The following is a 25,159-nucleotide window of genomic DNA, read 5'->3' on the forward strand; positions in this document are numbered from 1 at the left end:
GTCAGCCCTTATAACGTCTCCTTCCTGACTTTACATAATAGGACAGCTGCAGGTGGTGAGCCTAAGGGGATTACAGGAGCTGGCACACAGGGACGAAGAAGTCAGACTACACAGAAGGAAGGGTGGAAGTGTAGGGAAAGGTGATCCTCGCTTCTTCTTTTGCCAAAGAAAACAAACTGAGCGAAATCATATTTAAATATGTGCGATTGCTTTGCAAATTTCTGCACCTCAATCAATCTATAAACATAATCAAGGTTTTTATAAAATGTATCAAGAGTGTAGTGATGTGTGTCTGAATCATATGCAGAATATGTATGGATAGTTTCAGAGTTGTTTCCAGTTTGATGCCAAAACAAAGTCAAAAATGTTGAATAAGAACTTGTTGATTATGCAAGCACATTAGCATCAGGTGTAAGGGACTTCTGACTTCAGCATTTCCTTTAAAAGGCCCACACTGAAGAGGTGAAGTCATTTACAGTCCAGAGCCCATTTGAGTCTGCCAAGTTAGTTGATTTGAATGTTTTTTGTGTGTTGATGTTGAAAGTGGCCTCTCCAGCCGTGTCAGCAACTTTCTTTAAGCTTTAATATCCTTCCTGGCCTCGGGGTCCCGGGTGCAGAGCGAGGTCTTATAATGAGGTAGCTGTGCTGATAACGTCGCTCTCGGTGGATGGGAGGAATTTCTCCGGTGAGAGTTACCAACAATGACCTTCTTCTCATCTCTGGTAACAGGACCCAATTGTGCCTCCTAACTCACACATCCACGAATAATCTCAAACTCTGGCAATAATACTGCAAAGTCATGATGTCATGGAAACTTGTGATGCCCACTGGGCTTTACGCACAGACAGAGACAATATACCACTTAAAATGCTGTGTGAGAAAATGTCAAATCAAAAACTGATATTCTATTGAATATTTAAAGTTTTAGAGACATTTCCCAGGAAACCTCAAATATGAATGTCAGGATGGGGTTAAACCAGGACTGCTAACTAAAAATAAAGACAAGATGATAGTTTATTAAACTTTTAATGAAATTTGCAGATTGTCTTGGTGGAGTTTAATAAACTCGGCCGTCTGCTCCTTGCTATGTAAAATATAAGAGGACACTGGAGTAAACGCTCGACCGTCTCACACTTCTGTTTAATCAGTTTTCTGTGTGACGTTTATTCAGCTGTGTAAAAACTATAACTTTAATCTCAGCCAAACTGATTTACTCAGGAACAAATAAAACACTGAAAAAAAGCCAAACAATAACTTTTTAAAGTTATCTAAGTGACTTATATATCATGTTTAACCTGAGTAGCGAAAGACTGCGGGGGGTCTGAAAATGATGTCCCGGGAGTCCGCTGTTCTCGCCGGCTCTAGTGAGCCTCGACCTCCCGGTCAGCGATCGAGCTGGTGGGTAACAGACGTCTCCGAAAACGTCGGAGCACTTTTGCAAATATGCGATGTCTTGATAAACTGAGCAGATATTTGAAGTTTACATGGCTACATTCTCGCCTGAAAATATCTTAAAAGTTTATTTTGTGACCCAGAAAGATTAATAAGAGTAATATTAAAACTATGTAGCTGCCGCCATTGTTGGAAACTGGAATTGGCTGAATTCTGGGATGGGTTGGGCCACGAAGGATACACCCGACCCATCCTTCAAATCTGGGGAAAAGGAGGACACATTTGTCAGCCGCATTTAGAGGAGTCTTCGAATCTGGACAGCCTGTTACATAATCGGCCTACAAATGCAGCCTCCGAAGGATGCGGCCCCTGAATTTGGACACAGCAACGATACCGGACACAGCTTCTTCTTCTTTGGGGTTTAATGGCAGCTGGCATCCTTGTACATGCAGTGCTTCCATCTTCTGTTTCAGTCTCTTATACACTCTTAAGTCCTGCTGCTTATTCCTGCGTTTTTCAGGATCTTACAAAGCTTCAAACAACGCGTTGACTATTAAATTAGTGTTCAACGATTTTGATAGTCGACGTAATTGTGACTAGTTGACTAATCGTGGCAGCCCTGCTTTTTAACCATTTAAATAGAATGAACTCGTTCTTTTTCAGCGCTTTATACAACATGTCTCACTCGCCCATTAACACAAGCACCTTTTTCTGCATCTATGTATATATGCATCTATCTAACGTTCACACACTGTCACACTCTGACGAGCATATCGGACACATTTCAAGGGTCATCATCTTGCCCAAGGACACTTTGGCATGCAGACTGGAGCCACTACAGATCAAACTACCAACCTTCTGATTAGCAGATGTCCTGCTCTACCCATTTTCTTCACATCAGCTGCATTTATGAATATTATTAAGGTTAGCTCTGCTTCGATGACTACAACAGAAATGTTACCTCAGTCTTGTTTTGAGTAGCTACACGATTACGTCAAATGAAAGTGATGAAATGTTTATTCCTTGACACACGCAACCTTCACAAAAACTTACTTAAAAGGTCTGCAACTGGCTCACGGGCCACTTTTGAGAGGATAGACAAATGGTAAGCCTCACTGTCTCAAATCCAGGGATCTCTCTCATTTCTTTCGAAGTTGAAACTTTTCTGTGGATGTGTGTAAAAAGTAACCTGCTTTCAGAAGTGCAGGAAATCCTTGGGGATTATCAAAGATGTTAGGATTTATACTGAGCTGAAGTTAAAAACAATCCACCTGTTTGAGACGTTTGGGTCTGGACTGCAATCCTTGGAGCCATTAGGCATGGCTGAAGAAATGCACTAATCCCTGAATGATCACTGTTATATTATCTTAAGCATGTGTGCCCTTATTCTCTCCTCTGGCTAATGTCTGCATAATGAGCCCATGAGCTCCCATCAGATGCAGCACCTGGTGCATCCATCCATGAATGGAGGCCACAGATGGCAGCCCTCGTGCTAATTGCTCAGTCATACACGCATACACTCACAGTGTGTATTACAGTGTATGATATAACCTGCCGGTGTCTACAGGTGCATTCCAGGTTTGGAGCAATTGTTCCTTTAAAGCCGGAACACGGCAGACAGCTCTCCCTCATGCCATCAAAAAGTCACTGTCCAGCTGAGATAAATCTTTGTCCTTTTCCTGAACTCGTCCCTTGGCATTGCATGATGGGTTAATGCATTAAAATAGACTACCTGAGCTGCAGACAGGTATTGTGATGCAGAAGGTTAAGCTACCGACTCCCTAGGTGGTACTGGTTTAAAAGGTCCATCAACAACATAATGTGCTGGCATATTTAGCATATAGTTAGATAAAGGAGAGTAGCTTTGGGGATTATGTAATGGCACTAATTACTGTCCCTTATCATTCACCACCATAATGAATATATGCATACACCCCATTAGTAGAACTGCCCTGAAGACTATCATTTCAGTGTAGTTATCCAGAAGTGCAAATATGAAGAGGCGCACGGCACAGCTGAGCATGGGCAGTAATGGATTGGTGGGGAGTGTACTGGAGATAATTGAGGAGCTATTAGGTTAACGGGGTGAGTTTAAATGTCATAACATCTGCAAACAATACTGATGCTCGAGGTAGAACTGACATTTGCTCTTCTGGCAACTAGGGGGTAAGATGTGATGGGGGGGGAGTTGTCAGGCTAACACCAATAAAATGTTTCATTTATTTACAATGCATACAGAAACGCTAAACAAGCGTAGCAAAGTAAAAGTTTGGTCGATAAAGACAACTTTGGGCTTACTAACGATGGGCGGAAGGATTTGTCTGGCTCAGGATTAACCGGCTTTGTTTTCCTCTTACAAAAGGAGGAGACGGGGTGTAAGAATAGACTGGGCACAGAACCAAAACTGACATATTTAGAATTTAATAAAACATTTTATGCATTGAAAGGAAGTCCATCGTTTACAAATGCTGTGTATGAGCAAAAAGAAAAATCTTGGTAGAAACAATTCTTCAGTAGTGTCTCTGCGTCTGTTAGACTGGCAGTCTCGTGGGTGTGTTGGAGAAAGCACGAGTCTTCTTGTCGCCCTGCATGGGAAGAATGTCTGTGATCCAGTACTGGAAGAGTGTAACGACTGCCGCGGTTTCCTCTACAAACACAAGGAGACAGAGCGAAACATTTCAGTTACTGCTGACAACACAAAACCACAGGAACACTCAGTGTTTTCACAAAAGAGACTCACTTGCTGGTGTATTTTTGGCATAATGCATCAAAATCTGCTTCCTTCCCCCCGCATGTACGTATCCAAACCCCTCGCAAGACAAATTCTTTCCTTTTACTCGCTACTGTTAGAAGTTAGAAATATATTTAGCCTTTGCAGAAAGCAAAATGGACAATACAAAAGGCGGAGCAGTCGATCCAATGTCATTTGTGAGAAACTCCAGGGTGCAGCAAAATATGCTTAAGGGAAATCTGCTTTAGAGCTGCTCCTGCAGCCAATTGATTGCCACTACAAGGGTAGACAGAGTGAGGAGAGCTTTAGTGAATTCACCTGAGGGGCTTTAAAAGCACGCATGCACATGGATTAGCTCCTGCAAGTCAGTGAATGTAGGTTACTTTAAAATACCAAATGTTCCCTGAACAAAGTGGATGTTATTAAAATGTTTAATTATTTAAAATTTCCATACTGTGGGGACTCATGAATGTGAAGCGAGATGCAGCAGAAAGGCCGGGCCTTTGCCTCCAACACTAAGATAAGCTGAGTGGAATTGAACCATAGCAGTCGAATCAAAAGTGCGCCTGCTGTTTAGCTCGAGTTAGACAAACACTCGTCTGCTCCGACACGATCTGCTGGCACACCGGAATTAAAAACAGCAGCATTTAAAAACAGTGAACTGAAGCATGACTCATTATGAGAGAGCTGGGAGTACGGGGGGGTTAGAAAAGCTTTCAGGCTGCTGTGGAGCAGCTGGATGGAGAGGAGACGGCAGAATCTATTGTGGACTCTAGCAAACCGGTTTTTACTCAGCGTCGTCAGGGTTACGGGGAAGGGGCAGACAAGCGTCACTTTGTGGCCGCCGACATGGCATTGGCCTGAATCCCCTGGCTCGTCTCTTGGTCTCATTCTCACACGCCTGCACTTGTGCGCGTGACAGCAGAAAAGTCCCTCCTGATCCTATTATGCAGCCAGCTAGCTATCTAATGCATAAACACACACTCGCCAGATGAAACTGCGTCGGGGGACGTAGGAGCTATTTTGACTGTTGAGAGAGTCGAGGCGAGTTAAAACATGTTAGTTACTCACGGTCAGCTCGAGTATTAGCAAGTCAGGGGCAGGTACGTACAGGTGAAGGCTGAATGAGACAAGTCAGGGCAGGTAACCGGCAAACAATCCTAATCAGCGTTTGCCCCCTAACACTGAGAGGCGAGTGTTAACCTGCACGGACGGGCCCGAGGAAGCGCTCGGGGCAGGTTCCAGCAAGAAGAGCCTACTGTAGGCATGGATGCATGAACCAGCGAGACACAACATTAAACACAGGCCTCTCATTCAAAGGAAAAAAGCTCTTTGTGAGTTTTTACTGACCTGCAGACATGCAGGAGGAGTTGCTGCAGAGGTCCTTCAGAGCTTTTTCTAGCTTGTCTGTATTTGTTTGCTGAACAAACGTCTTGAGACTGTACAGCTGCTTCAGGACTGAGTTAGGTTTGCTTCCGCCGTCTATGCCGCCCAGAAGGCCGTCCACTGTAGCAGACAGGTCAGGGATCGTGGAAGCATGCGACGAAGCTGAGGAAGGACAAGTGGTCTGTTAAAAAGAAGCTTTCAACATCAAATTAAGCATTTCATAAAACATCAAAAGGACCAATAAATGACCATTTCTTTAACGTATACACAGTGCCTACATGCACCGACTCATGCACTGACCAAATATAAAGAAGACTCTTCAACTTTCTTTACATAAAAAAAAAAAAAAATCGAATAACTTTGTTACTAGTTTCTCTCATTTTTAGTGCTTTTCCAACACGTTTTTCAATTTCACTGAAAACATGTTTATTTATCAGTAATGGGCTTTTAACAATGCAGTGTAGGATTTTTTGCACATTAGCATCAAAAATGTATCCAAATAAACAAAACATTAGAAACTAAAATCACCGTGAACATTAGGAATGCCTACAAGGTGTAACACTGAGAACATGAGCTTCATCCAAGAAGGCAAGTACAAGTGGTCCCTACTTACAATCTGACAAATACATTTCCATCGTTGTCCTCAGGAAGTCTGACACCTCAGCTGCTCTCCTCTCGTCTTCCTCCTGCCCCTCCTCCTCCTCTCCATCTTTTTGATACGTGAACTCCAGCGCAGCGGCCCGAGGCATCAGACCCATGGAGAGCAGCTTCTGTTTGTGCCGTTTCTTCTTCAGCTTTCGCTTCTTGTTCCTGCTAATTCGCTCAGCCCCCTCATCCACCGCCGTCTGACTCTGACCTGTGCAGGACTCGCTCCCCGGAGTTGCCTCGTCATTCCCAGAGTCTTGACAAATGGTTCCTTTCTTCTTCCTTTTCCTCCTCCTCCTCCATTGTTCCTCTGCCTCTTGCTCTTCATCCAGCACTTCGTCGCTCTCGTGGTTGTTCCCCTCTATAAGAAACAACAGATTAAACTCTTCATTAGTTTTAAAAACAGTGTTTAACTGAATCCATGGCAGTGGGATCCGGACAGATCAGATTTTAAAAGGTCAGATTGTGTTCACATTGTTAAAGTATGAATCGCGTATCCACCTGCACTCTGGGCCTAATGGCTAAAACAGGAGGTGGGCATTGTCCATTATGGTGAAAGCTGGGGGACGGCTGCTTTCCTTTCAGCCAATCACTGCACAATCTAATTCCACTAATTAGATGCTCCCTCTTTTTCACTGATTGCATTTCAATCAGCAAAATCATCTGGTGTGGCCTCTGATTGAAAAGACACTGTCAAATCTGCGAGTACGACCGTCGCTCATTCTGAGCCCAGCAATTTGAGACGTTCAGTTAAATAAAAGGGAACATTTAACAGAACAGTGCTCAGGTGATGCACGAGCTTTTACAGTGAAAGAAAATTAACACATTCCTCCCACCTCATGGAAATCATCCTTTAGTTTAGCAGCTGCATTGGGCTTTCCATTTTTCAGCTTTTTTCTGTTGTGATTATCACGTTGCTAAAATCTCGCCGCCTTCACATTATCGAATGACTAAACCTCAAAAGAGAACCCGTCCACAAACAGCGGTCTTGCATCTTCTCTAGCTTGCCACATCTCCCCTTTCCTTAAAAAACCCACGAGGCACAGAGGGGTCAAAGAAACGAGCTCGCGCTGAATTCTCAGCCAGAACACAAAGCAGCAGAAGTGACAGTGGCAGTGCAGAACTGACCGACATACTGCAAGGAAAATACAAACCAAGGAAGCTACTGCTCATATCAGACATGCAAATACTCCATTTATCCATTTATTTTGAATTTAGAAACATTTTAAATTATTATTTTGTGATAGATTAAAATGATAGACTACTTCAAGTCATGATGTTTTTTGTTATATAAATATATTTGAAAGCCAGCCAACAGCAGACATGAGCGAGAGAGATAAATATGTTGTTGATCAACAAGGTCTGCGTCAGGTGTTGAGGAACCAGGGCACCCTGACGAGAAGTGGGCTACTGGAACAAGAAGGCATCGGTGGGCAGGAGACAAAAATAAGGCATTGTTGGGATGCTACTACGCATGTAACCCCAGCAGAAGAGGTTACATGAATAGGATGCGGCGCACCAGGTGCAGTGACTCCCAAGCTAGGCGAGCGGCTCCAGCAGATCCCAGAAACAACATCGGAGATCTCCGTCAAGAAGAGGACAGTCCTGGGAACAGCTAAGATACTGCACAGGACCCTCAAGCTCCCAGGCCTCTGGCAGAGCAGCGGTCCCCAACCTTTTTGTGCCACAGACCAGTTTAATGTCACACAATATTTTCACGGACCGACCTTTCAGGAGTCGCGGACAAATACAACAAAATAAAACGATACGACCGAGACAAAAACTGTGGTATTTTGTAAATATAATAATAAACGCGAATTCACTGTGTAATTGTGTAACTTTATTAGCAGCGACCTCCTGAAATGCACCAACAACATTGAGAGTAACATCCTCCTCTCTGCCCCTTAATGCTCTCTGGTCGCTATGGTAACGTGTAAATATTTCTTTCAAAATAAGACACACAACTACAACACGGGAAAAGATCCAAGGAAACCGAGTTAAGGGTAAAAACCCTGAAAACCATAAATTTTGCACCCGAGCCTCAACTCTCACGGACCGGCGCGGGGGTTGGGGACCGCTGTGGTACTGAGGATAGACTGCTCACAGGGCGAGAGGGGAATTCATATATGACATTAAAAAGTGTCAAACAATGAGATCACTGTATGCACAAGTAATCCCTGTGAGTCACACTCATCTAAATGCTTCTTTTCTTTCCAGTATTGGATCAGTCTGATGTCAGCGTGAATGAATATCCTGATATAATCACCTTAGGCACACTGCTCTGTCTGTGAGCATAGCAGCCCCACCCATGTGCTGTTCAAACCTCTGTTTGTCATAGTCTACCAATCAGCACGTGACTGGCTTAAGAAGAAGACTTAAAACTGCTTGTTTCAGGATGGACTGAAGGATGACAACGGCAAGCTACTCTACAGAGTCCAAGAATTTGAAGCTGTAAATGAAAATAACAGGTTAAGATACATTTTCATTTTGATTGTTCAGAAACAAGATTTTCTCGAGTATCCAAAGGAATCCCAAAATCAGATGAACTAAAAAAGATGTCTGCTTCTCAAAACATGTAGAAATACGGTTCTACATTTTGCAGCTAAAGTGAATGTGAAGAGAGATCTGTTCATTCAAGACTAGGACAGCTTTTGTCTTTCTACACCACATCAACTACATCAACTCTCCTCTTTGTAAAATATTACTCTGAAGCCTTTATGAACCTCCGCAGAACCCAAACTCTCGTTGACCTTAAACAGCTCTCTGGGTTGCAGTTCCCTTGAAGGCTCGCTACCCACTAAATCAAAAATGTGTTCAATTAGGAACTGTAACACTTACGAGTGCAATTAATCAAACTTAACCTTGTCAGTCATTCCAGCGGCCACCCTCAGACGATGGTCTGTGTAAGCCAGCAAATCACTTTTAATTTCACTGAGGTAAAGCAGAAGCTCTTCAGCTAAACGGCGGTCTGAGTTACAGAAGATGATGAGTACAGAGGCATGTGTAACGAGCCGGCGCTTTTATTACAGCCTCATCACTTTGGCACTTCATGACAATAGAGAGAAGAGATAAAACAAACAGTCTTTAAATGATCCACATCGAATGCAGAGCATGTGACTCATCCTTGAATACCGCTGCCAGACAGCTCGACTCATCGCAGGTCAAGAAGATTTTAGCTCGGCATAAATAAGCTCACAACTCAGCCTCCAACATGTCATTAATAACAGTTAAATAACTCCTTTATAAATTATGCAAGTTTGCCCCAACAAGCACATTTAATGGGCCTATCGGAGTGAAAACAGAGCCACCCAGGCTCACTCACCATCTGCACAAGACAAGTTCTCCTCAGTTAAAGAACACGGCTGATTTTCACTGTCTGTTTCCCCAACTACAGTGGCAGAGACAATCAGAAAGAGTAACTTTATTACTACAGAGCGCCAACCTGGAGGAGGCCCATGACATAAATCTCTCCTAGCTTTATGATGCACAGCGCCAAGTTCATAAATGTAAGATTATGGGTGACATACCAGCTGGTTCCTCCACGCTATTTATGCTTTTTAGCTGCTGTAGTGAGACAGATTCCTCTGAATGTATATCATAGTCTGCAGGAGGAGGAAGGACCGTGTAGATCCGCCTGCCTGGTTTAGCTGCACTCTGTCTCTTCACTGCAGCCCCTGAGACAAATAAGGCAAATAAAGTAAGGCTTTGAAACACAAAGAAGGCAGGACCGTGGCAGTAATTATCATGACTTTACCTGAGGCCGCGCCCTCTCCACGAGCTTTGCTTTTCAGAGGTTTCTTTTTGCCTAGAGCTTCTACAATATGTGGTGGGCTCTGTTCCGTCACCACCTCTTGGATGGCAGGGTAAAGCTTCTGGAGAACTTTTGACTGGAACACTGAGTGACACAAAGACAAGCTGTGTTAACTCGGCAAATTCAGACTACATATGATCTAGTCCATGTTGAAATGAAGCATGAAAACAGGATGTAACCCGCTGACTGTGAAAACTGAAACAGGTGATGTTCATGCTGTTTGTGACTGCAATAACACAGCCTAACAATGAACACTGTGTTTACAAAGTTATTGTGATGCCAAACAGTTAAGATAAACTTAGAACACACTGCCAGTCTTTAGTTTTAGTCTTTGTCATTTTACTAAACCGTCAAAACAAAAAGGTCGGTGAGTACTGAGACGTCCACACGACTGTGACCACATAAAAACTAATACAAGCTGATAAAATATGAATCACCAAAAAACAAAACCTCCTGTCTTCTCAGGTACGTCTTCCAAAGTCAACGAGTGTTTTTAGGGCTTGACAGAGGAGCACGTGCTTTTGTTTACAACACAGAAACCAACTTAACGCGAGATTTAGCTAGCTACGTTACTTAGCTACGTTAGCGAGCTAAAGAGTTACGAGCTGTGTGTGTTTTTGTATGATTTGAGTCATTTCTGGCGGTGCTCACCTTCTTTCCTATGTGCCATATTCAAACCTCCACCTCAGTCGAAGCAAAGAAAACATGAATTCCAACTCTGCAGTCAGCTAGGAAGTTACTAAGCTAGCTGAGTTAGCTAGCAAGTATGCTACAGCAGCCTTTAAATGAGCTAGCTTGACGCGCACGTCCCGCTCAACTTAAAGATCAGAAATATTCATCAGTCAGTATCATCGCCACAGAGCTCCAGCTGCTTCAGCAAAGCCCACTAACCCAGAATAATGCGCAAAACTGTTGAACCGCGCACTTCACCAGCTACCACACGCGCATTGTGATGACCAAGAGACTTCGCTTCCTTTTGCGCCAACTTCTATTCAAAATCCGGCCAATTTAAAATGCACGTAGTCCTCACAAACACATGCTCTCTGTATATACTTAATGATATGTATTTACTGGATTACTCGAATCTATTCTTCACATCGGCAGACGAATCAACCTCGTTTATAGTATAATATTCATTAGTCTTCCGTATTTCAGTGAGGAAAAAGACTCAAGAAGGTCTGGATTTGTAGAGCGAACTTAACAATGACTCCAGCTAAAATGATTATTATAAAAATCATTATTAGTTATCTGAGCAGGTGTATCATACTACCAGAGCAACATAGGTTTTTTTAATGTCCACTTTTATTCTTTCCAATGGGCTACAGCGCCCCCTGCGTTTGAAAGCTGTAATAACAGCGGCTTGGGCGTGCGCACACCAAGCCAGCTGTAGGACGGGGTGCAGTCGAGATGAGAATACTAAACAGGCGCCTCATGGCTCAGCATCAGCACCGGGCTGAGTTCAGATTTGCGCACCCATCAAACTTGGCTTGGGACCTCAGCATGTGAACGGGCTTTGCAGGAGGAGGATCCACCTAGAATGTCAGCTCTGAAAAAGGTATTTCCTCCCTGTTTCTCTCTTTTCTTAATCTTTCAGCACACATTGAAGTCATGAAATGTGACAATGTGCAGCATTCAAACGTGGCATACAGTCATCTTACAGTAAATGGGAAAATGTGTGCTGTGGTGACAAATAGGTGTGTGTGTGTGAGCAGTTCAGTAGCACGGTTTTCTTAGAAGTGTGGGACTTTTAAGCGGTTGGCTTTCTTTCTTCTTCTTATTTTTAAAGCATATTAAGTGTCACAGCGCTGGTTTGTGTAATCATGACCACTGATTACAGTTGCCCAAGTATAATATGATTTCTGCATGCTTTGCATGTGGAATCTGATCACTGCTGCACTCTGCTATAGCTCTCGCATGTCATTCCACTTGCATTTATCCCTGAGGAGGCTTGCATCAAGAGCACTTCAGGCAGGAAAAGCTTAGGATAACTTCTCAAACGGATGTTGTGTCAGGTTTGATCTCAGCCAGACTCCTCCTTTTGTGCACTGTCACGTAGTACTGTATGTGCCATGCTGACTGCCGTCTCTGTGGGTGGATGAGCTTCACTGACTGTGTCTGACAGAGCCAAAGCCTGGCACTGGCAACCCTGAATGAGAGTGAAGCTCCAAAAAGCTTGCAAAAAATGAGCCGCTGGATGAGTTTACTCTGTAGTAAATGATGCTGATTTAGGTAAACATATTGCATAATTACTTGTAGTGAACAACACATTGAATAGCACATAAACACCTCCTGCAAGCCCTCTCAATGAACAAGTATTAAGAGGTGCAGGCTGCTCATGGTGTAGCAGTCATCCTCTAACAGCGCTGGTCATGCTGAAAAAAAGAACTTGCTAACTGCATGTTTGTGCAAAAAAAGAAGCTTATCTTCACTCTAGGTGTACATTGACAAATGGTGTTGTTTAAGACTCAGTGCAGCCACGAGTATTGATCTCTTAGCTCTGACAGACTCCACTGACTGAGCAGCACAAAAAGAAGGAAAGTTGTATAGGACGCCCACTTCGACACTGCTGCTGAATCCATAGCAAATGCACACTACTCAGCACGCGCTGTGAGTGACAAAGTGCTGGCTGCCAGCGCTCACATAGTCAGACATCATAATCACAGAGGTGCTAAAAATAGGGGACCATGTTCATTGGAATGCTTCAGAAGCTCAATGAAGTCACTGCTGTTCGCACAAGTGGCTAAAAGTTTTACCAGGATACTCTTCGATGCTGCGCTCCTGTCCTGCTCAATAATACAAAAGCACTTATTTTTAGACAGTAGCGGTCAGCTAGTCTTCCTTCAGTGACACAGCTTCTTGGGTGAGACACTGATGTGTAAGATATAGAGCTGAAGGTGTGTGACTTGCATAGCATAGCAGGCCATATGTGGAAAATGTGATTTCTGAATGTTTTATGTGGGCGCTTTGCAAACCACCCCATGTTCTCTCATTGAAAACAGCAAGCAGTCTGACACCAAACTAATTGCACGAAATGCAAGTGTCAGTATCTGTTTGTGTGCAGATTTGCATGTGGATTGCAGTATCTAATCATAACCATATATCGTCTGTCCTACCTGTCCGTCCTGGCAGGTGGCAGATGAGAAATGAGGGGTCACCACTGTAAGGCCTGGACTGAAAAATGACGTGTCACTTCCCCACCTTTTACCCCATTCACACCGCCACCTCTGCTTTACCTGGTGACAATTCAGCCCTTCAATGAGAGCTCGATGATTCACTGAGAAATCTCATCTCATCCTAACAGGCAATTTCTTTACTTAAAAAGCAGGGTGCCTAATTAAAATCCACTGCCTGCATTTAAAAAAAAAGTAATTGGAAACTGACACTGTTTTCCTCCCAGAAGCACTTTGAAAATTGAAGGTCGCTTTTTCTTTTTTTGCTTGCATGCACAAGCGTGCACCCACCTCCGCGCCCACACAAAAGAGTGGCTCGTGTGGACTTTGGCTCCTTGGCAGTGACACGATAAGGCTCTCATCATCTATTCGAAGATGCAGCACAAACTTCAAATGTTGCATTTCTGCGTGCAGTGATGTCATTTTGGTGAACACAGAGGCAGAAGAGCAGCGATGAATGTAGACCAGTCTGACTGAAAGTAAACGCTGAAACATTCAGGAGCTTCTTTTCTTATTCATCCGCTCACCGTGACAGATGTGTTTCTGCTTTCCCCTGCATGTCCCAGCATTTTCTCTCACTTTAAGACTTTCTCTTACCTTGCCAGCCCGTGCACACAAATTCAACTTCTTTCCATCTGTTTGCCTCAGTTTTTATACCTCGGATCATTTTGTGAATGAACCTGTAATAGTTTTGGCTTGAGTAGAAGGATGCAGAGTGAGTGCAGGGGATGGATGGGACGCTGCTTTATGAGTATAAAACATGAGGCATGAGGTCCAAGTGTGTGTGTGTGTGTGTGTGTATGAGTCCTTTGTGTCTGGGGATATCTGTGCATACCTGCAAACCAGCCGCAGTCATTTAATCACCTTTGTGCTGTGGTGGGATAATGTGTACAGACGGGCGTCCCTGAATTCTCCCAGTGCTACTGTACCGACGTGCAGCCCTTAGGCATGGCGAGCCGGTGCACTGAGTAACCTTTTCTCTAGCGGTAAATCGAAATAGTTTGATATCAGCACTGATGACGATTTCTAAAGGTTGTCCTTTGAGAGTTTGCCGAGCAGAAAGTCGAGCGGCTGTGTCTCTTGTCAGTTGTGCAGCTTTGAAACTCTTTGACTAGAGACAAAGGTAAATCATCTCATGCTCTAAATGGAATTATAAATATGTCCCCAAAGACCTTTTGTGTTAACACTCTGTCAAAATATAAAATCTCACACTAATGCAAGGGCATCACACCATCTCATTTCAGCTGGGCTCCCCTGTGGAGCGTGGAACTTAATACCATTACAGCTGGCCAAAGTCCCAGCTCTTTACAACCAAATCTTTATCAGGCCTTTTTTCACCGAGCAGTGAACTTGAATATATCAGCTGGAAAAAAGCACCCCACATTAATGAAGGACAATCAAGGCAGAGCGAGTTTTAACTGGGACAAAGTTTAAGGAATTTGATTAAGAGCCAGAAAAAGTTTGGTGTGGTGAGGCTGTTAGGATATGTTTCTAAACCCGGGCTGCTCAGATTTTCTTTTAAGTTGCTTTGCTGTAAATACTCCAAACGCAGGTCTGCAGATAAAGCGAGACAGAGGAGCAGTGGATGCTGTAGGCTATTCGTGCCATGATTACTGTGCATCCTGTTGTTTTCACCTCTGGAGAGTTGTTCTCCAGGTGCTCGGTGCTTAAATGATAAATTAATCCTAAGAAAAGTTTAGTCTGATGTTTACAATGAAATTTATAGTGTAAAGTAAAAGAAACATCTCATGTGAGTTAAGCTGGATTTAAAGTAAGCAGAAGCAAAGCTATAATCTTTTTTTTGTCAGATTAGTTTTATGATAATCGTGAGGAGTGCAAAAGTTTACTCTGTTCTGTTCCGTGTGGCGTCTTTCTGTCGGGCTTTCTGACACCCACAGGCTGACTCTGTGCTTTTATGTCAGAAGTCTTTGTCATACATCTGCTCTTGTATACCGGCTTATTTGCATTTTATGTAAAGGTATCAAAGGCTGTATTTTTTCATATATATACATAGCTTTGACCTTCATCTGACCCTGCAAACACATCCCTGCAGTTTGTGCCTGTTTTTCCGGCCCCGCCTTTTGCTTTTCATTTACATGTGTTCTTCTCTGGTGCCACTAACTTCACCCTAAAGAAGCAAAGTAAAGGTCGCTTTGCTGTAACAGTGCTTTTGTTAATTTAACTGAAATATCTGTATGATATGATACATGTGATATCTACTGATGTGATCACAGGGAGCTTTTAACTATAATATTTACAGTTTCTACCATATCAGGCTTGTGTGGATGGAAGTAACCATGTAACGTGCTAAATTCATGAATTAACATAATTCGGACATGGCCATTTGTTAGGTGATTGCCTTGGAAACATGATGATGTCAGGCATAATTCAAAGGTCATTTTAGCTTGTTGGAAGATGATTGTTGGACACATGCAGAGGAGGGTTGGTGGAGATATTAAACATGGAGCTGCAAGGCAGGTGGAGAAGAGGAAGGCCTCAGAGAAGATTCATGGATGTGTTGAAGGAGGACATGCAGATGGTTGGTGTGCCAGAGATAGTGTGAGATGGAAGCAGGTGATCCACTGTGGCCACCACTTACGGGAGCAGCTGAAGAGGGAGGTGGCTGTTAGGCATAATGATGATGTAATAATGTCTGCTATAGATAAGAACTGTCAGAGGCAGACGATGCACCTGTGTGCCCAGTTTGGTAGCTCAGCTCCTGATGGTGTAGGATGAGTTTGTGGGCAAACAAGCAGAGATATGGTGTTGTAGAAATATTTTGAACCATGGTAAATCCTGTCTTAAATATATAACAACAAATAGATAATAATAATAATAAATAGATCTATTATTATAATAAAATAAGAATTAGTACTAGCTTAACAAGGGGAAAATTCTGATGTATCCTACCACCAATGATAAAAAACATCAGCAGAATGAAGCTACTTTCATACTTTGTTCAAACAGCCGCACTCTCCTCTAATAAAACTATTGCTATAAAACGAATCGTTTCTGCTGAAACTGCTGTTGATTCAGCTCTGTGACCTTACTGTATTGTGTTGTTTACTTGGACTTCATTACATTGGAGGGAATCTTAAATATGCTGCATGTTTGTGTGTGTCCTAAAAGCCACTGCTGGGAGGTGCAGACCTTATCATCTGCTCAGCCTGTGCACTGCTGCATTTAACCAGATGGAAAGCGAGCAGACAGAGTTCTGCAGTTCAGGCAGAGCTTTGAAATGGGCTGGAGTGAGTCTGTTTCCCGTCTATCTGCTCAGATCTCCATTAGCTCCCCAAGAGTTGCACTCTGTCCCTCAGCAGCAGGTGGCAAGATATTCTGTTATATGCTGCCACTTGTGATAACTGCCTATACTAAAGGTAGTGAGTCTTGCGGCATTAGGTTAAGAGTAGTTCATTGCTCTTTGACATGGTCAGCCTCAGATCACGAGCAGAAGAATTAAATGACCGTGGTGTGCTGGAGCCTGACCTGTTTGGAGGCACGTACACCAGTCCGGCTCAGCCGCTGTGAGCTGACAGGTTGTGGGGTTTGTACACAGCTCCCAGTGTGGAGGAGAAAAGTAGAAGTTCAGCAGTAAAGCTCAGACTTGTTTTTGTCTGTGCAGGTTCTGAGTCATCCAGGTCACAGGCCAGATTAAGACTTGTTTAGGTCAACTTTTCTGATTTCATAACTATACTTTTAGTCAATTATGAAAGCTATTTCACATCCTCAGCCTCTGTTCTCGTGACGTAGGCTCCGCCAGCATCAGACAAAACAATCTCCCAGACAAATGACGGTACTTTTAAGTCCAGGGGTCATTTACAGAGAGCTGATATCAAAGAAGAACGTTTCTCCACGGATGCTGGGTGGTGTGTGACTCACCTGAGTTGGTCTACTTGATTGTTCATCTCAGTTAATGAGCATGCATTTGGTTATTTCTCTTCTTCTGCCACTGTCTCATCAGTGCTTTAACACTGTAAAGTATGCCTTTGTAAGAGGAGGCACGTAGCTCTGTGTCTGCTTTGTCCTAGACGTGAAACTATATTTAAATCATCAAGCTTGAGGTTGTAAAGAGAAGCTCTGTTTTTCTCATCATGCAGACATGAAAACAAACAGACGCACCAAAGAAAAACCAGAACGAACAGATGCATCATGTGTTTCTGTAGAAACGATTCTACTGTCTATAAATTCACTCATTTCTGTTATTATAACCTGATTATCTCGTGGATCTTTAGATGATTCTATAAAAACGTGATAAACTGAAAGAATTGACTGATTTTAGAGCTTAAATCATCTCCATAGAGCTGGTTGTTATAAAAACTGAGCATGAACGATATTGCCAATTGAGGCTTTTTATGGCTCATTGGGGACTGACGACTCATGCACAGGATTAGGCCTTTAGTCTTGAGGACAGTGTGTTACCTCTTACTGAAGCAAGCTGTAAAACAAATGAAATAATTGATGTAACACGTGATTATAATTACCTGGCTTTTATCTAATTAAGGTTATTTTTACAATGTACGTCTGGCGCTGGCATGAATTCAGACCGGCTATTTAAATGTTTGTATGTTAGAAAGCAAGTCTGCTTTACGAAACCTGATTATCGATTGTGTGTTTTTTGCAGCTGTCCCAGTTACACGTGTCCGTGGGATTGTTCTGGTGTGTAAATCTGTCTTTCTAAAACACGGAACATAAATCCTCTCTTGCGTTCATCTCAACACAAGCTTAAAAAGACAAACAAACAGATGCCTAACGCGTTTTGGTATGTGAAATTCGATGACTTGCTTCCCGACTCCAATCCTTTTAAAGCGTAAATGAGAAGCAAGTACCAAGAGTGTCCCTGACAGCTTGTTTTCCACCCTCCTCCAGTGCGAGTCTCTGCCAGGCAGCCAGCTCCCAGCATTAGTTAAATCTGTGCATCATGCAGCTGTTTTGGGTAATGCAAACCAATAATTCTGTCATAATCTCTGCAGAGCTATCCATTTATATCTGAACTTTCTTTCCCACCTTTACGTGCAGAACCTGGATTACAGAGAAATCAGACTGAGCTGAATATATGTTCAGTACACTGTAACATCTAATTAGTTCACAGAACTCAAAAAACTATGCAAACTCGTTGCCTCAAAAATATTGAGTAAAGTTTACTTAAGATGACTATTAGGACAACTTATTCATTGCAAGTCTGCAGTATTTGTCATGGTTTGCCGGTGCAAGCCGTGTAGAATTATTTAGGACCAGAAGCAGCAGCTCAGGTGCAGGTGAGTATTTATTGACAGGAGTACAAATCAACAGAAATGGTGGGTGACATGAACAGGAAAACCTAAACTGGGTAAAACTAACAAAACAAACCTGAAACGAAGAAGCAGGGAGGTCCGGGGAAATACACATGAAGAAACGCAGGGAGACCGAGGGGAAACAACACAGACGAACCAGCAAAGACTAAGGCAGAAGACACGACTTAAAAACACTCAGAGAACACAAGGAGATTACACACAGGTGGGGGACAGCTGGGAGTGATTGACGTGACGAGACTAGGGAGGCAAACTGAAAACACTCACATAAGACGCAGACCTTCACAATAAAACAGGAAACACAAACACGCAAAGACACAGACTAGGAAACGCAGACTTAACACAGGAACAGATGGGCAGAACAGAATAACACTAAACAGGAGGAAGAACAGAACCAAAATCACACTAAATAGAAAAACACAAAACGCTGGGTCAAAAGGACCCAGGATCATGACAGTATTAAGAATAACTTGATATTTTTGACTGTACAATACTAATTGTTTACCTACTGACAAACATTTCAAGTTCAACTAAATGAAAAAACAATTTGTGGTAACCTGAATATGATTAAAAATAATTAACAACACTTTTTGTAATGATGTTAAAATCAGCCCAACTTTTATTTTCGAATGCAAAAAAGTATAACAGCCATACTGGACACTGTTCTGCTGAACAACAAACAATTATATTGCCATCACTGTTATAATCTTACAATGAAACAAAGATTTAATTATTAAGAAATTAAGTTTAGGTCTACCACAAGTTTGTTTTGTACTTACATTACTTATATAATCAAAATAAAATATTTATTGTTCTGTCACAAGTGCAGTCTCTAATTTAAACAACACATTTGTTTTTCATTCCAACACATGAGCTGGAATGTTGTAATATTTTAAGGATGCTTGTTTCCAGTCCAGGCATTACTGCCTGAATGACTGTCATGGATCGAGGTGATCCAAATGTAGGTGCAGAAGAAAGTCTTTAACTTCCCTTAAGTACAGTGGCAGTGGATGTGGGTTGGAGATGCAATGAGCTTGAACCTGCAGGCGACCATCTTCACTGACCAACCATCTGTGACGGAGGACTCGTCTCTCCTGGTGTCCTGCAAGCAAACAATCATATTTTTTTGGAACATGAACTTAATTGCTTTCTTAAAACATTTTTTTCCTGCATTTGGTATAAAACAGACTCCAATTTAGACGATCTCAGGCTCCCTCCCCACCAGAGAGGTGACATTCAATGTCCTACTTGTCAGTCTGGTTTAGTGATGCGTGAATCATGAACGAATCGTTCAATACTCGAGAATCACTTAACTGACTCATGAATCATGATTCACAAGCCCAACTGACTCACTGACTCATCCCTGTTGCTGTTAGCAAACTAATTTCATTAGTAGAAATATATCTAGCTTATAATTAAAATTGTGGAGAAAAGCACAACATCCAGTATCTTAACAAAAACATTTCTGCTCTGGACTGGAAGAAAAAACCCTGAGTAGAAGCTCACATCAAGACAATAGCTCTGCTAACATGCTAACAGCACATTTGAGCTACTCACCCCCCTCCCTTCCTGTTCTGAATCGTAGCGCGAACAAATCACTCACTCACTCACCCCCCTCCCTCCTGGCTCACAGCTTCTTCTTCTTCTTGGTTGGCAACCAATGTTAAAGCGCATGAGAAAATATATATTTGACAAATTTAATAAATCTAATAAAATAAAAATAAACAAAATAAATGTTCCCTTTAGAAATTTTTTTTGCTCTTTTTTGCTCTGTAAAATAGTTGTTTTCTTTTACAATCACTCATCTTAGCAGTAGGATATACATGAAAAGAGAAACAAATTAAGTTTGAGTGAAAATGTACATTTTTTGCACTCTCTGGGCAACTGACTCAGTGACTCAAATGACTCAAAAAACCCGATTCATTTTGGTGAGTGACTCATTAAAACTCGATTCAGTAAAAAGAATCAAATTTACCATCACTAGTCTGGATAGCCCTGACTACCACCCGACACACAATAATGTCATGAAAGCATCATTTTAAAAAGGGCTATGCAAACATGGCCAATAACTTTCATTCTAATGATGTGCAAAATGATTTGGGCACAAAACAAATTTTGCTGTTAGAAAACTTGCAGACTTCACTATATACAGTGTAGACCCTCTAAACTAAGTTTGGGGGATGTGATCTTTCAAGAAATGCAGACCAAACTGTTGTTGTTTGTTTACTTCAGTTTCAGTTTTCAGTTTTATTTGTCACATGCAAGTTAGCACAGGGTCAACATCGCAATGAAATGTATTTGACGAGCAGAAGACAGTCACTCAGCAGAATGGTACAGTAGAAAAAAATAAAATAAAATAAAATAATAAAAAATAAATAGAAAAATATTAATAAGATGTAGTAAAAGAAAAAAGGAGATTTTCAGTTAACTGGCTAAATATATATGTATATATAAATATATGTACACACTAGTGATTAAATGAAGAAAATCTTAAATAGGAATGTGGGGGGTGGGGGGGCAGATGGGATATTGCACAGGAATGAGCAGCAGTACAAACTAAACAGTACAACAGTTTTTTTTGTTTTTTGTAGCAGTTGTTACAGTGTTGCACTTTTTTTTAAATATAAATATCAATAAAGTGGAGTGACCAGTGCAGATTATACAGAGTACTTGTGAAGCTGCAGGGTAGCTGCTGAGTGCGTCCTGTGGACTGTGCTGTGTGTGTTTAAGTGTTGTGGTTGAGGTGTCGTATGGCTTGATGGTAGAAACTGTTTTTAAGTCTTGTAGTCCGAGCAGGCAGACTCCTGTAACGTCTGCCAGATGGTAACAAGGAGAAGAGCTGATGTGCTGGGTGGCTGTGGTCCTTGATGATGCTGTGTGCTTTACGGAGGCATCGCTGAAGATAAATGTCCTGGATGGCAGGAAGCCTCATGCCAGTGATGTGCTCTGCTGCCTTCACCACCCTCTGTAGTGATTTACGGCTGCTGGCAGAGCAGCTTCCATACCAAACTGTAATGCAGCTCGTCAGCAAGCTCTGGATTGCACACCTGTAGAAATTTGAGGTGATGTTGGCGTTCATGCCAAACTTCCTCAGCCTCCTCAGGAAGTAAAGCTGCTGGCGAGCTTTCCTGATAGCAGTGTCTGTGTGAGGGTCCAGGAGAAGTCCTCGGTGATGTTGACTCCAAGGAATTTGAAGCTGCTGACCCTTTCGACCTTGACACCGTTGATGTGGATGGGCTGGTGTTCCCTGACTGGTCGTTTCCGGTAGTCCACTATCATTTCTCTAGTTTTGCTGATGTTGAGAGTCAGGTTATTTTCCAGACACCGCTCATACAGTGCCATCACCTCTCTATAGGCCGTCTCATCATTGTCTGTGATGAGGCGTGTTTACACAGCATGTCTTGTAGAATTAACTGGAGTCACAGCAACAGCATACTGCAGTCATATCTCAAGTCTAATAACAGAAGACAGGAAAAGATCAGTAAAGAAACAACTTCCCCAAACCAAAGCACAAATAAAACAATAAGTAAAACAGGCTGATCTAAAGTATGATTAAAGTTCAGCCTGATTAATATAAATGTCACTGACAGTTGCTAATATATTGGAAAACCAAAATACTTGCTGATGTCTTTCTGTCCAACAGCAGGAGTGCTGGTCCCAAGCCTCAAAGACAGTAAGAAGCAAGCAGAGGGAGAAAAAACAGAACATTTTTCAGAAGCTGATTTGATCCTTAATGGCTGTGCAGTCATTATAACTTACAACACAGAAGGTCAATGTAGACCCCATACAACCAAATTAGACTAACACAGTATTAAAAACACCATCTACTACTGTGTCTGAATATGTGGTATTGGCACTGTCAGTTTAGGCCTAAAGTGATGTGTTTAAAAAAAGACCACCTAATTTAAATATAATCATTACATGCTTGTTAAAAGCTAACTTCCATAGCTTTTATATAAAGTTCCTAATAAGCAAAATGACCAGATCAAACATATGGCAGGGTTTATATGTAACATAATGTTTCTTATGATTCAGCTGTGGAATTTAACTTAATTCTTTAGAAGGACAAGCTACATTACTTTATTCTCAAGTATAAAGCCAACCTAGACTTTGACCATTTAACAGGCCACTAATCTGGATTATAGCTTTCACAACAAAACTTGTTTTTAAACACTTTTTAACAAACTAAATACTATTGTTATTATTATTATTACAAACAATGCCCCCGCCTAGTGTGGCGAGTAACAGCACCACACGGCAACATTGACCTGGGTCATAACATTCATGCAGTTCTTGTTATTTTTCATAGTGCTTCTATAGGTTCTTATGGTTTATTTGACAGCCTTATTATTTGTGTGTGGTCTTTTATATATTCCATTTTTTGTTGGGTTCTCAGTTAGTTTATCGTTTCAGGTACTGTTGTGTTTATTGTATACATTCTTCCAGTTTACCCTGCCTCCTGGGGCCCGTTCTTCGTACCTCGCTAAGTAAGTTAGCCGGATTTGATTGTTGACGATTTCGCGTGATCTTGGATCGTTCGGTTCTCCGAAGCTCATCTGGGACTTGCTGTCATAGCAACAGATCCGTAAGCGTAAACCTGCTCGGGAGCAGGTTTACTTTATGTAAACAGGATTAGATCGCGGCCTCTCAGGTATGTCCGCTGCAGTTATATGAAAGCAAGAGCGATATGTCGCCACTGTTTTACCATAAATAAATATTATCAATGTAACTAAAGATAATGCAGCATTTGATTCTTTTATTGATTTCATACAGATACATACAGGTCATTTCCGAAAAAAAGGGAAATGTACTATTAATCATTCTATTACATGTAGTAGATCATGTCAGATGTAATTCATATTTTAGAGTAGTAATAGTAAATTACTACGTGCAATCAAGATGAGAGACCACGGCTAAAAAAGCGAAAGTGGATTTGGGAAGTCTGTCGCAGCCATGTCCTGTCCGTTTGTACGCGAGCAAGGAAGGTGCAAGATTGATAAGGAGAGTTTACTGAATTTAGCGTATATTGCGGGATAGACGGGATCCTTTAGCTCAGCGCGACGGTGTGCTCATAGAGAGATATCGATTCTCCCGTGAGGGTATTATTTACTCTCTCTCTCTCTCTCTCTCTCTCTCTCTCTCTCTCTCTCTCTCTATATATATATATATATATATATATATATATATATATGTACGAAGGGCCTGTTCTTCGTACCTCGCTTACTACATCCAAGATCAAATGACACATCCAAGATCAAATCATCGCGCTAACTTTGAGCTCGCTAATCCGGTTGTCCGATCACACCTGTTGTTGACGATTAGTATAGCTGGATGAAGTAATGCGAGATCACTGGGTGGCTTAAAAGGGGCTACGCATCGATAGTAGAAACATTGATCGGCAACCCTGTGATTGGTCGGCGAAGATGTCGAAGGAGCGCGCTCAGTATTTCACGGCAGCAGACCAAGAACTCTTGATTGAGGGATATCAGGAGTTTCAGAGTTTAATTAAAACGCAGGGGAACACTGCAAAGGCTGCAAAAGCAAGGAGAGAGGGCTGGCAGAAAGTTGCTGACAAATTAAACTCGTAAGTGATCCATGATATTACATTATATCATGTGATATTATTTTATTCCACATTATATTATATTACATCATATCCTCTTTCACATTAGAGCCACAACAGGACCCACTAGAACATGGGAAAAAGTAAAAGTGAAATATAAAAATATTCCACAGAATGGTAATATTTATCACTTATATTGCTTTTAGTCTATGACAAGAGACCCTGGAATAATCTGTTTGTTTGTTTATAACAGCAACCAAGAAAAGGGCAGAGCAAATAAAGACAGGTGGTGGTCCTGCACCCCCTCGTCACACCCCTTTTTGTACTGTGACATTTATTGACATTGTGGGTTTTTATGTGTGTAGTTTTACATAACACTCCATCACTTTTACCTGTTCCCATGCAAGGGGTGACTGAAGCATGCACAGTAAGTCGGGAGTAAGTAATATATATATATATATATATATATATATATATTGAGAGAGAGAGAGAGAGAGAGAGAGAGAGAGAGTAAATAATACCCTCACGGGAGAATCGATATCTCTCTATGAGCACACCGTCGCGCTGAGCTAAAGGATCCTGTCTATCCCGCAATATCCGCTAAATTCTGTAAACTCTCCTTATCAATCTTGCACCTTCCTTGCTCGCGTACAAACGGACAGGTCATGGCTGCGACAGACTTCCCAAATCCACCTTCGCTTTTATAGCCGTGGTCTGTCATCTTGATTGCACGTAGTAATTTACTATTACTACTCTAAAATATGAATTACATCTGACATGATCTACTACATGTAATAGAATGATTAATAGTACATTTCCCTTTTTTTCGGAAATGACCTGTATGTATCTGTATGAAATCAATAAAAGAATCAAATACATTATCTTTAGTTACATTGATAATATTTATTTATGGTAAAACAGTGGCGAAATATCGCTCTTGCTTTCATATAACTGCAGCGGACATACCTGAGTGGCCGCGATCTAATCCTGTTTACATAAAGTAAGCCTGCTCCCGAACAGATTTACGCTTACGGATCTGTTGCTATGACAGCAAGTCCCAGATGAGCTTCGGAGAACCGAACGATCCAAGATCACGCGAAATCGTCAACATTCAAATCCGGCTAACTTACTTAGCGAGGTACGAAGAACAGGCCCCTGGTGTTTCCTGTGCAT

The 25,159-nt window shown here is 41.9% G+C and overlaps 2 protein-coding genes across 5 annotated transcripts in view; one reads left to right on the forward strand and one right to left on the reverse strand.

Annotated features, from left to right (window-relative positions):
* Nucleotides 1-3,797: 3,797 nt before the first annotated feature.
* On the reverse strand, nt 3,798-11,255 carry erich1 (glutamate rich 1). Its single transcript, XM_005477671.4, has 6 exons — nt 10,617-11,255; nt 9,909-10,049; nt 9,682-9,828; nt 6,123-6,515; nt 5,474-5,671; nt 3,798-4,039 (listed from the first exon to the last, which is right to left on the reverse strand). Exons 1-6 carry the CDS (start codon nt 10,633-10,635, stop codon nt 3,924-3,926), a joined length of 1,014 nt encoding a protein of 337 aa, XP_005477728.1. The 5' UTR covers nt 10,636-11,255; the 3' UTR covers nt 3,798-3,923.
* Nucleotides 11,256-11,357: 102 nt separating this feature from the next.
* The window catches only part of dlgap2a (discs, large (Drosophila) homolog-associated protein 2a), a 190,193-nt gene continuing 176,391 nt past the window's right edge, over nt 11,358-25,159 (forward strand). For all 4 annotated transcript variants that reach the window (XM_025900782.1, XM_025900783.1, XM_019348913.2 and 1 more), the window contains exon 1: nt 11,358-11,520. In XM_025900782.1, the coding sequence (XP_025756567.1) occupies nt 11,503-11,520 (18 nt within the window). In that variant the 5' untranslated portion in view covers nt 11,358-11,502. The remainder of the gene's footprint in view (nt 11,521-25,159) is intronic.

This window comes from Oreochromis niloticus, linkage group LG19 (genome assembly GCF_001858045.2).
Source record: "Oreochromis niloticus isolate F11D_XX linkage group LG19, O_niloticus_UMD_NMBU, whole genome shotgun sequence".
In the NCBI taxonomy this organism is placed as follows: domain Eukaryota; kingdom Metazoa; phylum Chordata; class Actinopteri; order Cichliformes; family Cichlidae; genus Oreochromis; species Oreochromis niloticus.

Excerpts from the sequence above, each read along its gene's own strand:
- erich1 (XM_005477671.4), bottom strand. Across the intron at positions 9,829-9,908 it reads TGGAGAGGGCGCGGCCTCAG|GGGCTGCAGTGAAGAGACAG; the intron begins GTAAAGTCATGA and ends TATTTGTCTCAG. Across the intron at positions 6,516-9,681 it reads TAGCGTGGAGGAACCAGCTG|AGGGGAACAACCACGAGAGC; the intron begins GTATGTCACCCA and ends TGTTTCTTATAG.